Source organism: Theropithecus gelada, chromosome 11, assembly GCF_003255815.1.
Source record: "Theropithecus gelada isolate Dixy chromosome 11, Tgel_1.0, whole genome shotgun sequence".
Taxonomy (NCBI): Eukaryota; Metazoa; Chordata; class Mammalia; order Primates; family Cercopithecidae; genus Theropithecus; species Theropithecus gelada.
In genome coordinates, this window is record NC_037679.1 from 106,198,926 (window position 1) to 106,220,204 (window position 21,279).

The 21,279-nt window shown below is 42.3% G+C and overlaps 1 protein-coding gene and 1 pseudogene across 2 annotated transcripts in view; one reads left to right on the forward strand and one right to left on the reverse strand.

Moving 5' to 3' along the window:
- Positions 1-20,180, reverse strand: part of LRP6 (LDL receptor related protein 6) — a 149,646-nt gene extending 129,466 nt beyond the window's left edge. The window contains exon 1 of one of the 2 annotated variants that reach the window (XM_025402140.1): positions 20,049-20,180. In XM_025402140.1, coding sequence (XP_025257925.1) covers positions 20,049-20,103 — 55 coding nt within the window. In that variant the 5' untranslated portion in view covers positions 20,104-20,180. The remainder of the gene's footprint in view (positions 1-20,048) is intronic. The other variant, XM_025402141.1, reaches the window with a different exon arrangement.
- LOC112634186 lies at positions 349-3,100 on the forward strand (annotated as a pseudogene).
- Positions 20,181-21,279: the final 1,099 nt, after the last annotated feature.

Here is a 21,279-nt window from a genome sequence, read left to right on the forward strand (position 1 = left end):
GGCTGGAGTAAAATGGCACCATCTTGGCTCACTGCAGCCTCCACCTCCCGGGTTCAAGCAATTATCCTGCCTCAGCCTCCCGAGTAGTTGGAATTACAGGCGCCCACCACTACGGGTCCAGCTAATTTTTTGTATTTTTACCAGAGGCGGGGTTTCGCCATGTTGGCCAGACTGGTCTTGAACTCCTGGCCTCAAGTGATCCACTCACCTTGGCCTCCCAAAGTGCTGGGATTACAGGCATGAGTCGCTGCCACCTGGCCCCAATTTTATATAATCTTAATTCATTCCAATTTATATAGACAAGTGTGACTAGTGGCGGTATTGGATAGCACACATCTAGAGGCTGGAATGCAGAACATTAATGAGGCAGCAAAAGTAAGACCAAGCTAGGCGCGGTGGCTCACACCTGTAATTCCAACACTTTGGGAGGCTCAAGCGGGAGGACTGGTTAAGCCCAGGAGTTTGAGACCAGCCTAGGCAACACATGGAAACCCCATCTCTACAAAAAGATAAATTTAAAAAATTAGTCAGGCATAATGGTGCACGCCTGTAGTCCCAGGTACTCGGGAGACTAAAATGGGAGGATCACTTGAGCCCAGGAGTTCAAGGCTGCAGTGAGCTATGATCACACCACTGTGGTGCCCCAGCCTGGGTGACAGAGGGAGACCCTGTCTAAAAAAAAATAAAAAGTGAGTTAAGATGCAATAATCTAAATGACCTTCTTTCATAATTACTTACTAAAGGTCTACAACTGTGTCATCGGAAGCCAAGCCCAACTACCATTTAGAAGTAACCATTTCCCCTTTTTCAAGAAATTACTCCAATGTCAAAAAAGTGTAAGAAAAAAGTGATGTTTCCACTAATTTATAGATTGTGTCTGTCAAATAGTTATGAATGTATACTATTTTCAACTATAAGTACAACATAAACTTCCCTAACTAAGCTTAAATCCAACATTCTTAGTCAAAAACAAACTGGCAGACAGCTTTTTTAAAAAGTGACTAACCAATCTTTCTGCTTATTCTGAGTATCTGCTGCAGCTATTAGCAAATTCATAAATTTCCCTAACAGAGTCACTTTTAATTCATTTCAGGCCTTCACACATCACACTGACTTATCAGTCCCCACAGAGCCCACTATACTGAGTCTCTCATACTATGGGCCAAATATAAACATCAGAAAAAAGGTCCCTACTAGTGAAGGATACAATGCTAAGTGCCATACAAGGCTAAGGAATACCCACGAAACACTTAACATTTAAAATCCAAGAGTGATAATAATGTAATATTTACTGGACACCTTCTTTATGGCACTATCCTTGGAAAACTACAGCAAAGCTATAGGACATTAGGTAGCAGCCAAATGTCTTTCATTGCTTTCAAGCAAAACTTTAACACTTCTACGTGTACTGAATATTTTTGGTCTACAAAATCCAAAGACGCTTTCTAGTAATTTAAGACCTCACAAGCGTTCTGAGTCTCCTCTCCCTCCTGAAAATGGGTGAAGGAGGCAAGTTAATCTTTTTTAAGTTAGCAATACTAGCTACAATTGAGGATTTGTGACGGACTATACATAAATCTGCTGCACATAAACCACACTATTGAAAGGAAATCCCAGGGTTCATCCTGTCCAGCCACCCTTCTGATACTTGAATACTTTCTATTACATTGTCACCAGTATCTGTTCAGCAACATATTAAATGGGATATCTGATAGGTATAATTTGATTTGTAACACTGTTTTTATCTACCCAAGAGATACACTGCATCCACACACTTGCTCCCTGGAACGTGCTAGTATCTTCCATTCCGGAGAGCTTACTTTCTGACCGCCTAGTATTCAGATAACCCAAATAATCACCATCACTTCTCTTTAGTGGAACACTCACAGTGCTCAGGAATCCTTGTTTTCCTTTATCAAACTACCAGCATTTCTAAGCTTTTTCTACTTTGAAAGACTAATTTCCATGCCCTGAATCATTCTCAGACCATCTCATAAAACAATCTCAGTGAAGCAGGAATAAGGTAAATGTCATACATCCCCAACATCTTAATTTATACCTCTCAAAATTTTCTCTCCACCCATTTTCCCTAACTTTGTCCTCAGCCTCAAATGACAAGATGGCCTTCCTCTTAAGGCTAAAGCAATACTTTCGGTTCAGCCTCCTTACCTCCTCTCTACAACTCTGCTCTATCAATTGTTCTGTATTTCTTGTATTTTCAGTGGTTTATGCTAGGTTTCTTGCTATCGAAAACTTTTGTTTTAATAACCCTAACCTTGTTACCATCAGAATAATAATTATACTTCTACTAACTGCAAAATCTTATAACATTGGTATATACACTTCATACTACCATTCATTAGCTATTACTCTTTTATCTAACTTCCTACCCATCACTCAACTGCAAGTACTTTCTCTAAATCTTTGTAACCAAATCCAGTGGTCTTTTCTCAATCTTTATTCTTGACATCTCTAGAGCATTCAATGCTGTTGACTATATCCCTACCTATATAGAATGTTCTCCTCATACAATACTACCTCTTTTTCTTGTTTGTCTTGTTTCAAACCTTCCAATTCCTATGTATAGTTATCCCAAGACTCTCTGTTGTTCCCAAATGAAAGAGTATAGAAAACTAAAGTTCACAAGCGACAGCGACACAAGGTGGCAGCCACCACTGGCTCAGGAGTAAAAATCTCTTGCAATTTCCCACTTTTTGAAGAACTCAAAGAAGGCCAAAAAGGAGTAGGAGATGGCACAGTTAGCTGAGGTCTAGACGATGATAAAGACGTGACACTTACAAGATGGACAGGTATGATAACCGGGTCTGCAAGAACAATTTATGAAAACTGAATATACAGCCTTAAAATAGAATGTGGACCACCCAGAAGCATCCCCCTTTGCAAGATTTGTAACAAAAAATTTATATGAATGGAGTTAATAGTTCTAATGGAGTGGCAGACCCAAGAGCCACATTAGTGCTAGCAAAATGGCAGAATTCATAGCACCAAAGTTGTCCTGCAAGACCTTTGGCACGTAATGGTGTCTAAAGAAAATATGAAACTCCCTCAGCCACCTGAAGGACAGTGTTACAGCAATTAATCGAAAAGAAAAACCACAGGCCCTTCCCCTTCCCCTTCCCCCCACCGCCCCATTCAATTTAAGCAGTCTTCATTTTCCACAGTAGCCAATTTTCTAGATACGTCTTGTAGACTTCAAAGTACTGGAAAGGAAGCTCCCATTCAAAGGAAATTTATCTTAAGATACTGTAAAACTAATATTTTGTCCATTTGAAATATATAAGTTGTGCTATAACAAAAAAAGAAAGAAAGAGAATTAAAGTTCACCTGGTCAACAAGCAATTCTATGCAGCTAATTTCCAAAACATTATCTCCAGTTCTGTCCCTCTAACTTTTTGTTGGCCATCTCTACCTCCCATTAAATTAAATTCATCACCTTTCTCCAAAAACAACAAAATCCCTCACTAGTCAATGGTACACAATTCTAACCTTACTGGCATGCTTTGGAGCCATCTTTGAGCCCCTCCCCTTTTTCACCAGTCTGCCAATGGACTGTCTTGTTGACTCTTATTGTACAAGCATGTCTTTAAAAAAATTTGCCTCCTCTTCTCCATTTTTAGAACCACTATCCTACTCTAGACCTTCACGACTTTAGGCTTAAAATATCCTAATAGTAAGTTATCTTGATATTTTCCCTTTTCCTTTTCTACTTCTAATACTTTTACTTTAGCCAATTCAAAAGCCATTCTGATTCCCCTTGCCTAAACTTACATAAAGCCTCAATACCTCAGCCTTACCACCATGACTTCTACCTAGGACTCTAAATTTATCTTTTATAGTCTCTGCATCATACACACAGGTTTCAAAACATGTAAACTGGGAGTACATCACACCCATCATCATGGAATATTCATTTTCCCGCCCACTCCATACTACTTCTCTTTTTCTCCCAGCAAGCAAGTCCTTCCCAGTCACAGTCAAACCTTACCTACTCTGTAACCCTTTCTAATTGACTCAGCTTTACTTCTTTTAATCCTTAGTCTTTAGCATGTACATATTAGCTTTTTTTTTTTTTAAAGCATACTTTCTACCTCTAGCATCTCAGCCTAGATCCATACAAGGTATACAAGAACCGTACCTTATAACTAATTTTACCACCAATGCCTACTACAGTTCACTGCACACAGAAATATCATATACATATTTACTAATATTTTGGGGTTTTTATTTGTTTTGAGACGAAGTCTCACTCTGTCACCCAGACTGGAGTGCAGCGGCGCAATCTCGGCTCACTGCAACCTCCGACTCCCTGGTTCAAGCGATTCTCCTGCCTCAGCTTCCCGAGTAGCTGGGAATACAGGCATGCGCCACTATGCCCAGCTAATTTTTGTATGTTTAGTAGAAACAAGGTTTCACCATGTTGGCCAGGACTGTCTTGATCTCCTGACCTCGTGATATGCCCACCTCACCTTCCCAAAGGGCTGGGATTACAGGTGTGAGCCACTGCACCCAGCGGTAAAAGAAGTTTTATTTGTCATAGTCCAAACCAGCTAAGACTTTTTTTTTTTTTTTTTTTTTTTGAGATGGAGTCTTGCTCTGTCACCCAGGCTGGAGTGCAATGGCGCAGTCTCAGCTCACTGCAACCTCTGCCCCCTGGGTTCAAGCGATTCTCCTGCCTCAGCCTCCCAAGTAGCTTAGGCTACAGGCACCCATCACCACACCCGGCTAATTTTTGTATTTTTAGTAAAGGCAGGTTTCACCATGTTGGCCAGGCTGGTCTTGAACTCCTAACTTCAAATGATCCACCTAACTCGGCCACCCAAAGTGCTGGGGTAACAGATGTGAGCCAACCCACCTGGCTTGATTTCTTTTCTTCTTCATTTTTGGAGACAGAGTTTCGCTCTATCACCCAGGCTGGAGTGCAGTGGCACAATCTGGGCTTAACGTAACCTGCACCTCCCAGATTCAAGTGATTCTCCTGCCTCAGCCTCCCCAGGAGGTGGGATTACAGGCATCTGCCACCACACTCAGCTAATTTTTTTGTATTTTTACTAGAGACGGGGTTTTGCTACGTCAGCCAGGCTGGTCTTGAACTGCTGACCTCAAGTGATTCAACCTCAAGTGATTCACCCACCTCGCCTCCAAAGTGCTGGAATTACAGGCGTGAGCCACCATGCCCAGCCAAAGCCAGCTAAGATTTGATGGGTTTATTTGTAAGATTTTTTTAAGTGCTTATCAAATATTATAGTTATGTAAAACTAGATTTTAGTTTTCTGTTAAAATGACTGATTTTCTTCAGTTATTAGTCTTTTGTTTTTTTCTTTTTTTTGACATGGAGTCTCCCTCTGTCACCCAGGCTGGAGTGCAGTGGCGGGATCTCAGCTCACTGCAAGCTCCACCTCCTGGGCTCATGCCATTCTCCTGCCTCAGCCTCCCGAGTAGCTGGGACTACAGGCACCCGCCACCAAACCTGGCTAATTTTTTTTTTATTTTTTTAGTAGAGACGGGGTTTCACCGTGTTAGCCAGGATGGTCCTGATCTCCTGACCTCATGATCAGCCCGCCTCTGCCTCCCAAAGTGCTGGGATTACAGGTGTGAGCCACCGCGCCCCACCTGTTAGTCTGCTTTTAATAAAGAGGTTATTAAAGGTTTTCCTTTGCCTTCTGAATAATCTCCCTAGAATGCAAAGATTCTGTGTCTTACCAGAATTTCCTGTGCTTAATGCTGACTTTATCATGTCCTTTATTACCTAAAACCATATTCACACCCTTGAAAGGGGTAAGGTTCTTTACCATCACATTACTTCCTATGCTTACTTTTTTCAATTTTTTTTTTTTTTTAAGAGACAGGGTCTCACTCTGTTGTCCAGACTGGAATACGGTGGCACAATCATGGTTCATTGCGCAGTGCAATCATAGCTCATTGCAGCCTCAAACTCCTGGACTCAAACGATCCTCTTGCCTTGGCCTCCTGAGTAGCTAGGACTACAAGCCTGTAATCTTACGCCCAGCTGATTTTTTAATTTTTGTAGAGACAGGATCCCACCATGTTGCCCAGGCTGGTCTCAAACTCCTGGCCTCAAGTGATCCTTCCATCTTGGCCTCCCTCCCAAAGCACTAAGATTACAGGCATGGGCCACTGCACTGAACTAAAATCTTTTTTTTTTTTCCGGTCACTTTTGGTTAAATATGTAGCCAAGTGTTTTTTTTTCCACAGTGGCCATGATCCTATTTAATCAAATATTCAAACCTCCTAAAAGACGCCTTTTGCACCAATCTCTTTGAGATTTCCCCTGAGGGGCCCTAGAAAATCAAAATTTCCTTCACCTTGTAAAAGAGAGATATTAAAAATAATAGTTTATTTGATCAAACATTATAGGTCATATGGAAAGCACTGTCAAAGTAAGAGAGGCTTACCCTCCCTAAGTTAAATTTGTATAGGTAGAATGTTATTAATAGGGATATTTTGGAAGTTCTATGAAGGTATAAAGCTCCTAGAAATTCATCAATGCCCTCATTGTCCATGTCCATTAATCAGAGTTCTGGTGCTGTTTTGCCTGGTATTAGACAACAGTATAATGTCATCAGTCATAATTTCAGGGATTTTTTTTCCTCAGTGTTAACTTGGTCATAATTTGACTTCTTTAATTTGAATATAATATCTTCTAGTTTGGCTAATGGTTCTCAGTTAAGAATTCACATCATTTACTTATGGAATGACATTACATAGAAGTTAAGGACCTACTCCAGACTGCTAAATATTTTTCCTTGATAATCTTCATATACTCTATACATGCTTGACATATTCGTGGGCCATTACATCTTAGGATTGTATGTCTTTAGATTTTTTTCTCTGCAATGAATACATTCATCCATATACATAAAGGACATGTACTAGCCACTGTTCTTTAAAATAAGGTTAATCGGCTGGGCACGGTGGCTCACACCTTAATCCCAGCACTTCAGGGGGCTGACACAGGCAGATCACCTGACATGAGGAGTTTGAGACCCACCTGGCCAACATGGCGAAACCCTGGCTCTACTAAAAATACAAAACTTAGCGGGGCGTGGTGGCACGTGCCTGTAATTCCAGCTACCTGGGAGGCTGAGGCAGGAGAATCACTGGAACCCAGAAGGCGGAGGCTGCAGCAAGCCGAAATTGTGCCACTGAACTCCAGCCTGGGCGACAGAGCAAAACTCGTCTGAAAATATAATAATAAAATAAAATAAGGTTAATCATTATGCTTATAGATATGCTTTTGTCTAACACATTTTTGGATTTAGTTTGCGTGCCACAAAAATCAAACTTCCTTGTCAATTTCATTATCTTTTCTAACAAATTTTCATAAGATCTTTCACTTTTAAGATTATCAGTAATAGGTTAATCATCACCGTTTTAAGTCTTTCATCATCTACAGATAGTTTTCTGTTTTACTCTGATGCTTCCCTGAAAGCACTTACAAATCAGCTACAGGCCAGACTGCACTTGTCTTCAATAAAAAAGGGCTATGGGCCAGGTGTGGTTGCTCAAGCCTGTAATACCAACACTTTGGGAGGTTGACATGGGCATATCACTGGAGCCCAAGAGTTCCAGACCAGCCTGGGCAACTTGGCGAAACCCCTTCTCTACAAAAAAAAAAAAAATTAGCTGGGCGTAGTGGCACGCACCTGTGGACGCAGCTACGAGGGAGGCTGAGATGGGAGGATCGCTTGAGTCCAGGAGGTCAAGGCTTCAGTGACCCAAGATTGCGCCACTGCACTGCAGCCTGGGTGACAAAGTGAGACTCCGTCTCAAAAAAAAAAAAAGAAAGAAAAAGAAAAACGACTATGCCAGGTAACCTGAACACAGGCTTCTGATGGCATCACTTAAATAACTCTGAGACCACACCAGCGGACTGAGTCAGGATTTCCAAACAGCTAGTAGAGAAAACAAATGGGTTCGTGAGACTGCTAACACAGATCCAGCAGAACAAGAATTAATTACATAGGACTGAATAAATTGATGAAGGATGATTATGGGTTTCGTTTGAAATACTGCTGATGCCTTAGTGTCCTATTTTCTGGATATAAGGAACCCCTTTCTCTTTTCTCTGAAGCTATCTGTAACCGACAACAATTTAAGGAGACTATGCTTTTGTAAACCGAAATAAACATTTATCTTTTTCCCCCGCCTTACTCCTCCAGAATTCAAAAACTTTTATTGAGTATTTTTATTTTCATGGCAATATAGTTATTTGCAAAGGTTCAAGGAGTCTGCTCCTAGCTGGAAACATTACTTATGCAACCAAGCGTTTGGAATGCCACATTTGAAGATATTCATTTAATCAAGTATGACCAGACACTTTTAAGTTACAGTTGACTTTATGAACCAATGCTTACAGTCCTCTTAGGAAAACTGGCCTGGTAACTGGCTTAATTCACCAGCCTTGCAGGTGAATTAAGAAAGATCACTTCCCGGCAGGCTCAAAAATCCTAGAATATTTTGGGAACTTCAGGAAAGGAATTCACCCAAATTTATAGATATTGCAAGTGAAATCTGATGGTCAGTTCTTGACTTACCTTTATAGTCTTAAGAGGCAATTTTTTTTTTTTTTTTTTTTTTTTTGAGAGATGGGGTTTCGCTTTGTCGCCCAGGCTGGACTGCAGTGGCCGGATCTCAGCTCACTGCAAGCTCCGCCTCCCGGGTTTACGCCATTCTCCTGCCTCAGCCTCCCGAACAGCGGGGACTACAGGCGCCCGACACCTCGCCCAGCTAGTTTTTTGTATTTTTTAGTAGAAATGGGGTTTCACCGTGTTAGCCAGGATGGTCTCGATCTCCTGACCTCGTGATCCACCCGTCTCGGCCTCCCAAAGTGCTGAGATTACAGGCTTGAGCCACCGCGCCCGGCCTCAAGAGGCATTTTAAAGTCCAATCATATTTCTTAAAAAAACTTTCAGCAAGGCACTATTAAAAGACCTATTATATGATAGATTACTATTCTTGCTACACCTATGTAAATAATCAGGTCAAATCTAATGAGATCAACTTCTCAATGACTCTTATTGCATTGTCAACAGTGACTGATTTTGTTTTAAACCACAGGGGGACTGACCAGTGCTCATCACAATTGCCCATTACTTACTCATTGACTTGGCTTGAATAAACTTTAGTCAGGATTCCCTTCTCCCCACAAATTCCTAAACTTCGGCTTGCCCTAAGTTTAAGAAAGTAAATGCACAACTTCTTCCCTCATTCTGACCATCAGCTGACTGCAGAAAAAATAAATAAATAAATAAAATGCTTTCCAGTTAAACAGTCCTGGTCATGCAATCTGCTCACCCCTACCTATTTGGCCCACGCTCCCACAAAGTTCCTGCAAGCCCTGCTTACTTCTCCTTTCTATAAAAGAAAAGCCTTTTTTGGTTTGATTTTGAAATGTGTTGCAGATCCTGTAGTGAGCACATGCTTCTACTGCAAAAATCCTTTCAAATAAAGTCTCCCCTTACCTAAGTCTAGCTTTGTTTTTGCTTTTTGGGTTTGGTCACTTTTTTTTTTTTTTTTGAGACAGAGTCTCACTCTGTCACCCAGGCTGGAGTGCAGTGGCACGATCTTGGCTCACTGCAACCTCCGCCTCCCGGGTTCAAGCGATTCTTTCTCCTCGGCCTCTCAAGTAGCTGGGATTATAGACACCACCAGGCCTGGCTAATTTTTTTGTATGTTTTTGTAGAGATGAGGTTTCACTGTGTTGTCCACGCTGGTCTCAAACTCCTAAGCTCAAGCGATACTCTGCCATACCCTTCCAAAGTGCTGCGATTACAGGTGTGAGTCACTGCACCTTGGCCTCAGCTTTGTTTTTATTTACAGTGTAAGTACTATCACAAACTACCTATTGGCAAATGCCAAAGTTTACATTAATATGTATTTCTCTTTATCAAAGTCATCAGTATCTCTTTCAAAACCACAATAAGGCCCAGGTAAAGTCAGGTACATACAAAAAGTCCTGCATGTAAAATTACTGTCCAGAGTACAAACACTCTGGCCTTAGTCATTCATCTTTCTGATTTATAAAACAAAGGAGTTGGCCCAGGTCATTTCTAATATTCCTTCTATTTTCTTACTCTAGATATGAATTTAGAAAAAAGATTTAACTGTGACAGGACAACTAACAGGGCTATACAGAAACACAAGATACTGATGAACTATTTAGTGCTTCTCCAGCAGAAAAATGGGAACTTAAGTATTTTTTAGACCAGGCACAGTGGCTCATGACTGTAATCCCAACACTTTGGGAGGCAGCGGCAGGTGGATCACTGAGCCCAGGAGTTCAAGGCCAGCCTGAGTAACATGGTGAAACCCTATCTCTACAAACAATACAAAAACTTAGGTGGGAGGATAGGATCACCTGAGCCTGGGAAGGTCCAGGCTGCAGTGAGCAATGATCGCGCCACTGCACTCCAGCCTGGGTGACAGAGACCCCCGCTTAAAACAAACAAACATAGGCCACAGTGATGGCTCATGCCCGTAATCCCAGCACTTTGGAAGGCTGAGGCGGGCAGATCATTTAAGGTCAGGAGTTCGAGACCAGCCTGACCAACATGGCCAAATCCCGTCTCTACTAAAAATACAAAAATTAGCCAGCATGGTGGCACACACCTGTAGTCCCAGTTACTCAGGAGGCTGAGGCACGAGAATCACTTGAACCCGGGAAGCGGAGTTTGCAGTGAGCGGAGACTGTGCCACTGCACTCCTGCTTGGGTGATGAAGCAAGACTCTGTTTCAAAAAAAACATATTTTTTAACATATATTTCAGTAACTTCAAAAGCTGAGATTCAGAAGTAATTTCTCAAGGTAAAGACTCCAATAATCAAATCCACACTCATTTGAAAGTATTTAATATATCCATACAATGGAATATTACTCAGCCATTAAAAGGAATGAAGTAGGCCAGGCGCGGTGGCTCAAGCCTGTAATCCCAGCACTTTGGGAGGCCGAGACGGGTGGATCACGAGGTCAGGAGATCGAGACCATCCTGGCTAACACGGTGAAACCCCGTCTCTACTAAGAAATACAAAAAACTAGCCGGGCGAGGTGGCGGGCGCCTGTAGCCCCAGCTACTCGGGAAGCTGAGGCCGGAGAATGGCGTGAACCCGGCAGGTGGAGCTTGCAGTGAGCTGAGATCCGGCCACTGCACTCTAGCCTGGGCTACAGAGCCAGACTCCGTCTCAAAAAAAAAAAAAAAAAAAAAAAAAAAAAAAGGAATGAAGTATTGACACATGCAACATGAATGAACCCTGAAAATGTGCTAAGTGATAGAAGTTAGACACAAAAGGCCACATATTTTATTCCATTTATATGAAATATTCAGAATAGGCAAATTCATAGAGACAGCAAGTAAATTCATGGTTACCATAGGCTGAGGAAAGGGACAAATGGGAAGTGTATGCATTTTCAGGGAGCGAGGGATAAGCATTCCGGAATGAGACAGTGGTGATGTTGTACAACCCTGTGACTATACTGAAAGTCACTGAATTAGACATTGTACAATGGAAATTTTTACTGTATGTGAATTATATCTCCAAAAAACTTGGTTTAAAAAAGTACTTGATAGGCCTGGTGCGGTGGCTCACGCCTGTAATCCCAGCACTTTGCGAGGCCAAGGCAGGTGGATCACGAGGTCAGGAGATCGAGATCATCCTGGCAAACACGGTGAAACCCTATCTATACTAAAAAAATACAAAAAAAAATTAGCCAGGGGTAGTGGCAGGCACCTGTAGTCCCAGCTACTCGGGAGGCTGAGGTGGGAGAATCGCGTGAACCTGAGAGGCAGAGCTTGCAGTGAGCCCAGATCGCACCACTGCACTCCAAAGCAAGACTCCGTCTCAAGAAAAAAAAAAAAAAGTACTTGATAGAAGGGGCGTAATGGAAAAAAAAAAGAAAAGAAAAGAAAGAAAAAAGTACTTGAGGCCAGGCACGGTGGCTCATGCCTGTAATTCCAGCACTTTGGGAAACCAAGGCGGGAGGATCGCGTGAGCCCAGGAATTTAAGACCAGTCTGAGCAACATAGTAAGACCCTGTCTCTATAAAAAAAAAAACATTAAAAATGAACCGGGTGTGGCAGCACGTGCCTGTAGTCCCAGCTACTCGGGAGGCTGAGGCAGGAGGATCTCCTGAGCCCAGGAGGTGCAGTCTGCAGTGAGCCGTGATAGCATCACACCACACTCCAGCCTAGAAAACACAGTGAGACCCTGTCTCTAAAAAAAAAAAAAAAACTAATTATATTAATGCAATAATTATATCCTGAAACCTGAAAACTCATTATGTAATCCACACCTTGAATTCAATCTCAGACAAGGACATGTTGATTTTTTTTTTAGTAGTCTATTTAATATATCTAATCTATGCTAAGAAATCTTTATCTATTTTGAAAGACAGGGTTTTGTCTGTCATATGGAGTACAGTGGCATGATCACAGCTCACTGTAGCCTTGAATTCCTGGGCTCAAGCGATCCTCCTGCCTCAGCCTTCTAAGCAGCTGGAACTACAAGCATGTGCCATCATGACCAGCTAATTTTTTAATTTTTTTATAGAAATGGAGGTCTTGCTATGTTTCCCAGGCTGGTCTTGAACTCCTGACCTCAAGTGATCCTCTCGCCTTGGCCTCCCAAAGAGATGGGCTCACACTGAGCCACCATGACCCAGACTAAGAAATCTTTGTAATCGTTACAAATTTATAACTTAACTATAGCTAATGAACGACTGAGACAAAACACAAAATGACATTCCAAATAAACGTCATAAAAATTCACATCTTTTTATATTACTTTAAATGTAAATTTTACAGTGCTCAATATGTGCAAACCTCTGGTACACGGCGCATATAAAGGGGAAAAACATCTTTTCTTCAAAAACTTTCCATCAAAAGCTATTTCTGCATTAGCATAGATCTAGAATGTTACAAATAAAGACAATATAATGCACAGCTAAAAATTCAAGGTAATGAAGTTCACTTGTCACCTTTCTCAGACTTGTACAATATAGTATCTTTAAGCTGGATATATGGATATATAGTACTTAAATTATACCTACCAATAAAGCTAGTCAATAGTGAGGAAGACTCCTATCCCTGTAATCCTTTACTTATAGTTTGGGTCTAGGAGTGATAAAACAATGACTAAAACCATTAGAGAAAAATAGCCTCCCAGTCAAACATATATAATTTGATAAAGGTAGGTTTCCAATATTTGGGTGACTATTTTCCTGGGGAAAAAAAAAGACGACAGCTGGGTGCAGCAGCTCATGCCTGTAATCCCAGCACTTTGCAAAGCAAGTGGATCCCCTGAGGTCAGGAGTTCGAGACCAGCCTGGCCAACATGGTGAAACCCCATCTCTATTAAAAACACAAAAATTAGGTAGGCATGATAGTGGGCACTTGTAATCCCAGTTACTTGGGAGGCTGAGGCAATCACTTGAACCCAGGAGGCAGAGGTCGCAATGAGCTAAGATCATGCCACAGCACTCCAGCCTGGGTGACAGAGCGAGACTCCATCTATTTAAAAAAAAAAAAAAAAAAAGACTACTGCTTGGCATGTTATTGAGTCTCATCAATAACTTTAGGCCTGGTGTTAATAACTTACATAACTTAATGTAGTTTTTTGCCTGAAAATATAATTTCATTTTGTATCCCCAATCTCCTCCTGAAATTAGTTCCAAAATATTTAAGCACTTATACGTGGCCCTTCCAAGCAAGATATTACAGAAACTACAAGTTATGATACTGCTAAAAGGATCACAGTATCAAAGAATCAATAATCTTCACCAGAGTCCAAGCACATTTTAATATTTTCTAGCATCACACCCAAACAGCTTGAACCTTTAGTGAGAATACTCACTGCCACAAATAACACGAACAGCTTGAGAAACAAAAGCACATATGAATAATACCAAATAACCTTGTTTCCTTGTATTAATGTACTGACAAACTGTATTTTAAGACAAATAATTTTAAGAGCAAACAACCTGTTCTTATGTATATTTGACTAAATTTCAAAGTTATTCATATAAAAGTGTTTTATTCACTGAAGTGACGCTTACTTTACAGAAGATAAACACCCTTATCCAAAGCGAAAACATGCAATGCAGAAACTCAGTATAGTATCCAGCCACTCCACAGAAAAAAATCCACCAAATAATTGTTGTGAACAAATAACGCAATTTCTCAATTAGATGTCTTGATAAAATTATTTTGCCCATCCTTAACTCTTTAATAAGTATCACAATCATTTGAACTGTCTATTCTCTAGCTTATTTACAATAATCATCACCTAAAATAGTTAAGGCTGCAATCCTTTAGAAAATAAATTTAGTAAGTAATTGTCATTCCGTTTTATATTAAAACAGAAACTGTCATAAGTAAAAGTATTTCATGGAGCTTTTATTTCAGTTGCAGAAGAATCAAAAAAATTCCAAAACCACTGGCCTAAAACTATCAACTGCCAACAACAGTGCCCGCGACACAGCAGACACTTAAAATGTTTTACCAGTCTTTCCAGAGCATAATGTTTCTTTTAATTTGGCCATCTTAATAAAAGCAACCATTTATTCAATGTCTACTATTGACTGTGCGCTGTACTACCCCTTCACAAACATTTCATCAGTTCTCACGAAGCCTTGTAAGTTATAACCCCACCTAACAGGAAAGGAAATAACTTGTCCAAAGGAACACAGAGTGGCAGAAGAGTTTAACTTCTGTTTAACAACAAGTCATGTATTTCTACTATAGTACCTTCTATATAGTCTTCTCTAAGTATAAACTTTCAATAGAATTTCTATAATGAAAATGATCTTTCTCAGAGTAGTTACACGTGGCCTAAATAGCACTAAACATTGTTTTTCCAGTATGCTCAAAATATTTAAACAAAAAATATACGGTCTCATAAAATATTTCCATTAATATATCCCTTCCCAGAATCCCCTTTGATATTTAAACAGTCTTTTCTGACAGCCAAAGCATATAGAAGGACACAGTAGTTGAGTACAGCAAATAGAAAAACTTCCAATTAAAGCAAAGGAAAAAAATCTCTTAAAAACTGAACCACAGGAAATCACTATTAGCCCTTCTAATAACAAGCTAAAACCTTAAAACTTAATAACCAGACAAATTATCTAGCCAAATGAGCAAACCTGAAGCAGGTAAGTAAATAGGGATGACAGTAACAAATTAATTTATATGAAATTGTCAACAAATATTAACGTAATACTTGACAAGTTTGGAAAATAATAGGTTAAACAAAGTTAAAACCGTTCTCTTTACCTCAGGACTTTTCAGAACCCTTAATGTGTTAACACGAATTCTAATCTCCAAATAAAGTATACAGATTACACAAGGTTACACAGCAAATTCAGAACCATAACTTAATTCTCCTGATTCCCACTCCAAAATTTGTTCTACTTCCCCAAGACTTTATAATACCTGATTTTAAAGGAAGAAAAGGATCACTTCTATAGAAATACAAGATGCGAAACATTAGTGGTTTGTTCCAACAATATTTACCACCAGCCCACCAAAACAAAAAAAAGTAACAAATAATTTTTATATAACAAGCCTCCTCAAAAAAAGCTAAGAAGGCCAGGCGCGGTGGCTCACGCCTGCAATCCCAACACTTTGGGAGGCAGAGGTGGGTGGATCATCTGAGGTTAGGAGTTCAAAACCAACCTAACCAATAGGTGAAACCCCATCTCTACTAAAAATACAAAAATTAGGCCGGGCGCGGTGGCTCACACTTGTAATCCCAGCACTTTGGGAGATCAAGGTGGGTGGATAACTTGAGGTCAGGAGTTCAAGACCAGCCTGACCAATATGGCAAAACCCCATCTCTACTAAAAATATAAAAATTATCCAGGCATGGTGGTGTGCACCTGTGGTCCCAGCTACTCGGGAGGCTGAAACAGGAGAACTGCTTGAACCCAGGAGGCAGAGGTTGCAGTGAGCTGATATCATGCCATTGCACTCCAGCCTGGGCGACAGGGTAAGACATCGTCTTAAAAAAAAAAAAAATACAAAAATTAGTCAGGCATGGTGGCAGGCACCTGTAGTCTCAGCTACTCAGGAGGCTGAGACAGGAGAATCGCTTGAACCCAAGAGGCGGAGACTGCAGTGAGCCGAGATCATGCGCACTGCACTTCAGCCTGAGCAACAGAGTAAGACTCCGTCTAAAAAAAAAAAAAAAAGCTAAGAAATAGTATTTCACAGATTACACACACCGATGGTATTCCAAAACCTATATTCTTATCAAAAATACTTCCTGTAGAAAATCAGATATTATTTTTTCTAATCAGTACCTGAATGGAACTAAGAGAATAGTAAGGATGGCAACCTAAACCGTGAGGCCCATTAGATTAGGGAACACGTTTGTTTTGCTCACCATCAGTACCAGAGGCTGATATATAGGAGCTATTCCACACATATTTGCTAAAGAATGAGTAATAAATCCCTGCCCTATCTTTAATTAACCTACCTTTATTAAATTACAGTTATCTCTGAATCTGAGTTTCCCCACTTACAAATAAAGTGGTGAGGCTCAAATGACCAAGATCCCTTTCACTTTTAAGAACGTGTGAATCTGGCTGGGCACAGTGGCTCACGCCTGTAATCCCAGCACTTTGGGAGGCCGAGGCAGGCGGATCACCAGGTCAGATAGAGACTATCCTGGCTAACACAGTGAAACCCCGTCTCTACTAAAAAATACAAAAAAATTAGCCAGGGGTGGTGGCAGATGCCTGTAGTCCCAGCTACTCAGGAGGCTGAGGCAGGAGAATGGCTTGAACCTGGGAGGTGGAGCTTGCAGTGAGCTGAGATCGCGCCACTGCACTTCAACCTGGCCAACAGAGCAAGACTCCATCTCAAAAAAATAAATAAAGAATGTGTGAATCTGCACCTGTAATTCCAGAACTTTGAGAGGTGGAGGTGGGAGGATCACTTGAGCCCAGGAGTTTAAGACCATCCTGGGCAACATAGCAAGACCCTGGCTCTATAAAAATTTAGAAGTTAGCCAAGTGTTATGTCACACAACTGTGGTCCCAGCTACTTGGGAGGTTGAGGTGGGAGGATCACATGAGCACATGAGGTCCAGGCTGCAGTGAGCAGTGATCATGCCACTGCACTCCAGCCTAGGCAACAGAGCAAGACCCTACCTCAGAAAAAACAAACAAACAAACAAAAAGGCAATTCGTGAACCTGGCCAAGCATGGTGGCTCACACCTGTAATCCCAGCACCTTGAGAGGATCACTTGAGGCCAGGAGTTGGAGACCAGCCTGGGCAACATATCAAGACACCCCCACACCCACCCCATATCTACCAAAAATTTGGGGCATAGTGGCATGTGCCTGTAGTTCAGAGCTTTCGGAGGATGAAGCAGGAGGATCACTTAAGCCCAAGACTTTGAGACTGCAATGAGCTGTGATCACACCACTGCACCCCAGACTGGGTAATGAAGCAGGACTATGTCTCTTAAAAAAAAAAGAAAAGAAAAGAAAAGAAAAAATTGTGAACGTTATACAAACTAAATCTCAAATCCTGAAAGCATTTGAGGGTATGTCCTTGAACAAGCAAAAACTATAACAAAAAGTAACATTAACAAGGCACTTTATATTATTTCATTTAAAACACCCAATAACCCTGCAAACTAGTCAGGTATCATTATCCACATTTTACCAGTAAAGAAACTGAGATCTAGAGAAGTGAACTAGACCAGAATCACAAAGTTATGAAGTTGTGACGCCTGGGCTTTAAATCCAAGGTTTTAGTATTGAAATTCCCCCGTCTTTATACCTTATCATGTGATGACACACATAGGGACACAGCACTAACAGTGTTCCCTGGCTTTCTGCTATTGATTCAACAGGGATACGGGACAGAAGGTCTCCCAAACTCTCACAATATCCCATCACACCCAGTCAATGTTAAACCTCCAATTCTTTGTAGGAAAAAAAAAAGGATCTAAACACAACAAATCAATCAGATTTTTCTCATTAGAGCCCATGGTTGACGACATATCTTTACTGTAACAGAGGATGACATTCTCAAAGAATGAATTCTCAATTACGAACAAAAATATTTTACATCAAAAGGCAGTTTTACTTCAAATAATATGTACTCACAGCTAAGTACAGTACTGTTACATATTAGAAGACCACCTGACACCATATTTTGCCACATTTAAAACGAGAGCTCCACTTCTGAAAACTTTGCTAGTGGAAACAAGACAATTTAAACTATTACCTCTTTCAGGTCTTGTTACATAAACAAGTGCAACCTATCTAAATTCGAATAATGAACAAACCCAGCTCTGGTCTCAAAGCTAGCGTTAAAATAAACAAACGGCATTTACATCACACATTTCTCCTCCAAGAAATACAACTGGACAACCAGAAACATTCCAAGTTGTAAGTTTCCCCACGACTCTAACCAATCAGATGGTTCTCATATTTGTCAATCTTATTAACCTTATGTCTTAAATACATATTCTTATGTCAAATACAGTTGTTTCTAATAGCTATAGCAAAACCCCTTTCAATATAGTATACCATAATAAAATAAGTATATTAAACCTCTCCAGTACATAACACTTCATTAAATTTTCTGCCACAAAAATCTAATGAGCACTACCTTTTCTGGGGTTTACATGTGGGAAAACTTTGTAATATGCTTAGAGTATCAAGTGTAAGTAATATAACATGCAAACACAATGCTGCATTACTATAGAGTAACTGAACAAAGTATTTCTCCTCCTCCAAAAAAAAGTCATTCTTATCCAAAATACATATCCACAATACACACAAAAATATACACCTGTCATAGACTATTAGTTACTATTAGTGTTCTGTAAACTTAATCAGTTTGGAGGACTTAACAAAAGTTTAGCTTGTTAACACCTAAAAATCTCCAGCGACCAGAGGTCCCACGCCTGAAAAGAACTTACCATGAACGCCAGTGAGAATTTTAACTAACCAAAACTACAAGCCACCGTATCCAAAAGCAGTACTTAAATTCCTCTGCTGGTAAAAATGCTCCACAGCCATCTCAAGTTCAACACTGAGTAGTTTGAGAAGAGCGGCCGAAGGGCCAGTCAAAAATCTTTGTGAACTGTCACAAAAGTCACAGAGCATGTGTCAGCTCTGCAGTGCAATTCAAAACATCATAGTACACTCGAATTCAAGCGATTCCCAGAGCAAATTATCTAGAACAGCCTATGCAATTTACCAAAGTGCCAAGCAGTCCCCAGGGGAGCAGAGCAAATTATCATTTTGGTCCCAGGACCGGCTCCTCTTCACACGAGGATGAATTTCCCTAGTAATGCCAACTGTACACTTGCACACTCCGAAAATAGGGGCAAGCCGTGAATGCCAGAGGTTACAAGGGCAATGTTTTGTTTTATTATGGACTGAAGCTCAGAATGTCCCCAATGCTGAAACGCTCGACCTATAACCCCGGAGTCACTTTCCAACTGCGCTCTCACCCAGGATCATTATATCCCAAACGGAAGCCAATTATTACCTGTAACAAGGCCTGGAAAAAATAGTAAGAGGGCTTTAAAAGTTCAACTAAGAAACACCGAAACGGGGTGGGGAGTGAGTGGGGGGGGGCTTCGATAGATAAGGTAAACCTTAAAGCATCTCGGGCTCAAACATTTTAAAAGCCAAAATACGTACAAAGACCCTCTTCCCTGGAAGACCCCAGGCAGAGAGAGGCACACAGACACTCAGTCATCCCGACAGAATGGGGTGCCAAAGGTTCCCTAAGATCAGCCGCCCGGATCGAGGCTCCGATGTGTCCGGGAAAGATCCGGGAAGCCAGGCCAGGTCCGCATTGTGGCCGGGCGGTGCGCGCAGCCCCTGCTCCCGGGCCCCTTTCTCTCCCCCTCCCCACGACCAGGCCTCTCCCCGCTCCTCTCCCCTTCTCCCTCCCTCCGTCCCTCTCCTCCCCCTAGACACAGAAAACAAGGCCACCTCCCCTTGAACCCCACCAACTTTCCAATGCCCCCACTCTTCCCACCTCTCAGGAGCACACAGAAGCTGCAGGCCAGGAGGCTCCTCAGGACGGCCCCCATCTTCCCTTCTCGCGTTCTCTTCTCTCACCGGCGAGGGGTGGCCAGAAGAGGGGGAGGCGAGGAGCCGGGGCGGCCGCCGCAGCGGCAGGGCTGCACGCTCATGCTTCCCAGCTTCCCAGCGAAAGAAGAAAGAAAGGGGCACGTCAAGGTTCCGCGCGCGCCGCCGCCGCCGCCCTCTCTACCGCGCCGCTCGGCCCCGGGCTCGCGCGACGCCAGCGTCTGCTTCCATCCCGCCACCTCCTCCCCCGGCGCCCCGCTTCCCCCGCGCAGCTCCTCATTCAGCCTCTGCCTCGCGCAGCGGCGCAGGGATACGGTCGGCACCGCCTCCTAGGATCGCCGCGGACATGTCCCTGCGCGCAACGAGCCCCCTCCCCCGGGGCTGCCTCCCGCACGGCCAGGGAAAGGAGTCGGCAGCCGCACGCACGGCCTCTGCCTGAGACCCCGGGAGAGGTTCCGGGGTAGCTGAGGTGAACTGAGAGGGAAGTCCTCCTCCCGGTGGCGCATTCCTGCGGGATTCTTTCCCGGACCGGCTGCTTTGGCCCTCCCCGCGGAGGGCGTGAGGCGACGTCGAACAACATTGGAGCCGGCGTGGTCGGGACTACTTTCTGCGGCTCGGCCCGGCAGCCGTCTGCCCCGCTCTTTGTGCGGCCGCCGCCGGCGGGGCCAGGTGGGGATCCGGGCTCGCGCCCCCAGCCACCTGGGACTACCCAGCCGCGGTGAACGCGCGGGGAGCCACGGCGGATCCGGTTGCGGGGTGATCAGCTCCGTCTTCGGGGTTGGAAATCGGTTGCAGCATCCTTTTTTTGGGAGGGGCGGAATTTTTGAACGCTGGTTACCCTGGCTTTCAACGTGGATCTGGTGAAGGATATTAAAACGCCAATTCAAAACTGAGATTGTTATTTTTCTCCCGTCTTCCCAGAAATACAAACTACCCCCAGAATTAAGCCCAAACAGCTAAAGATTTCTAAACTGGCAGATAAAATTCCAAGATAAATGCGTCAAAATCTAAGAGCAAAGGGACAATTGGACAAGACTATTTAGGATTTTACAAGTTGCATATAATAACGAATGTTTGGCATGCTTTAATTATCAATTCTCAGCTTGAGAAGGAAAAGATTCCCCCAGAATCTCAGACTGTGCACAGCCTCTGCTACTCCCAGTGCACTGGGCATTCAG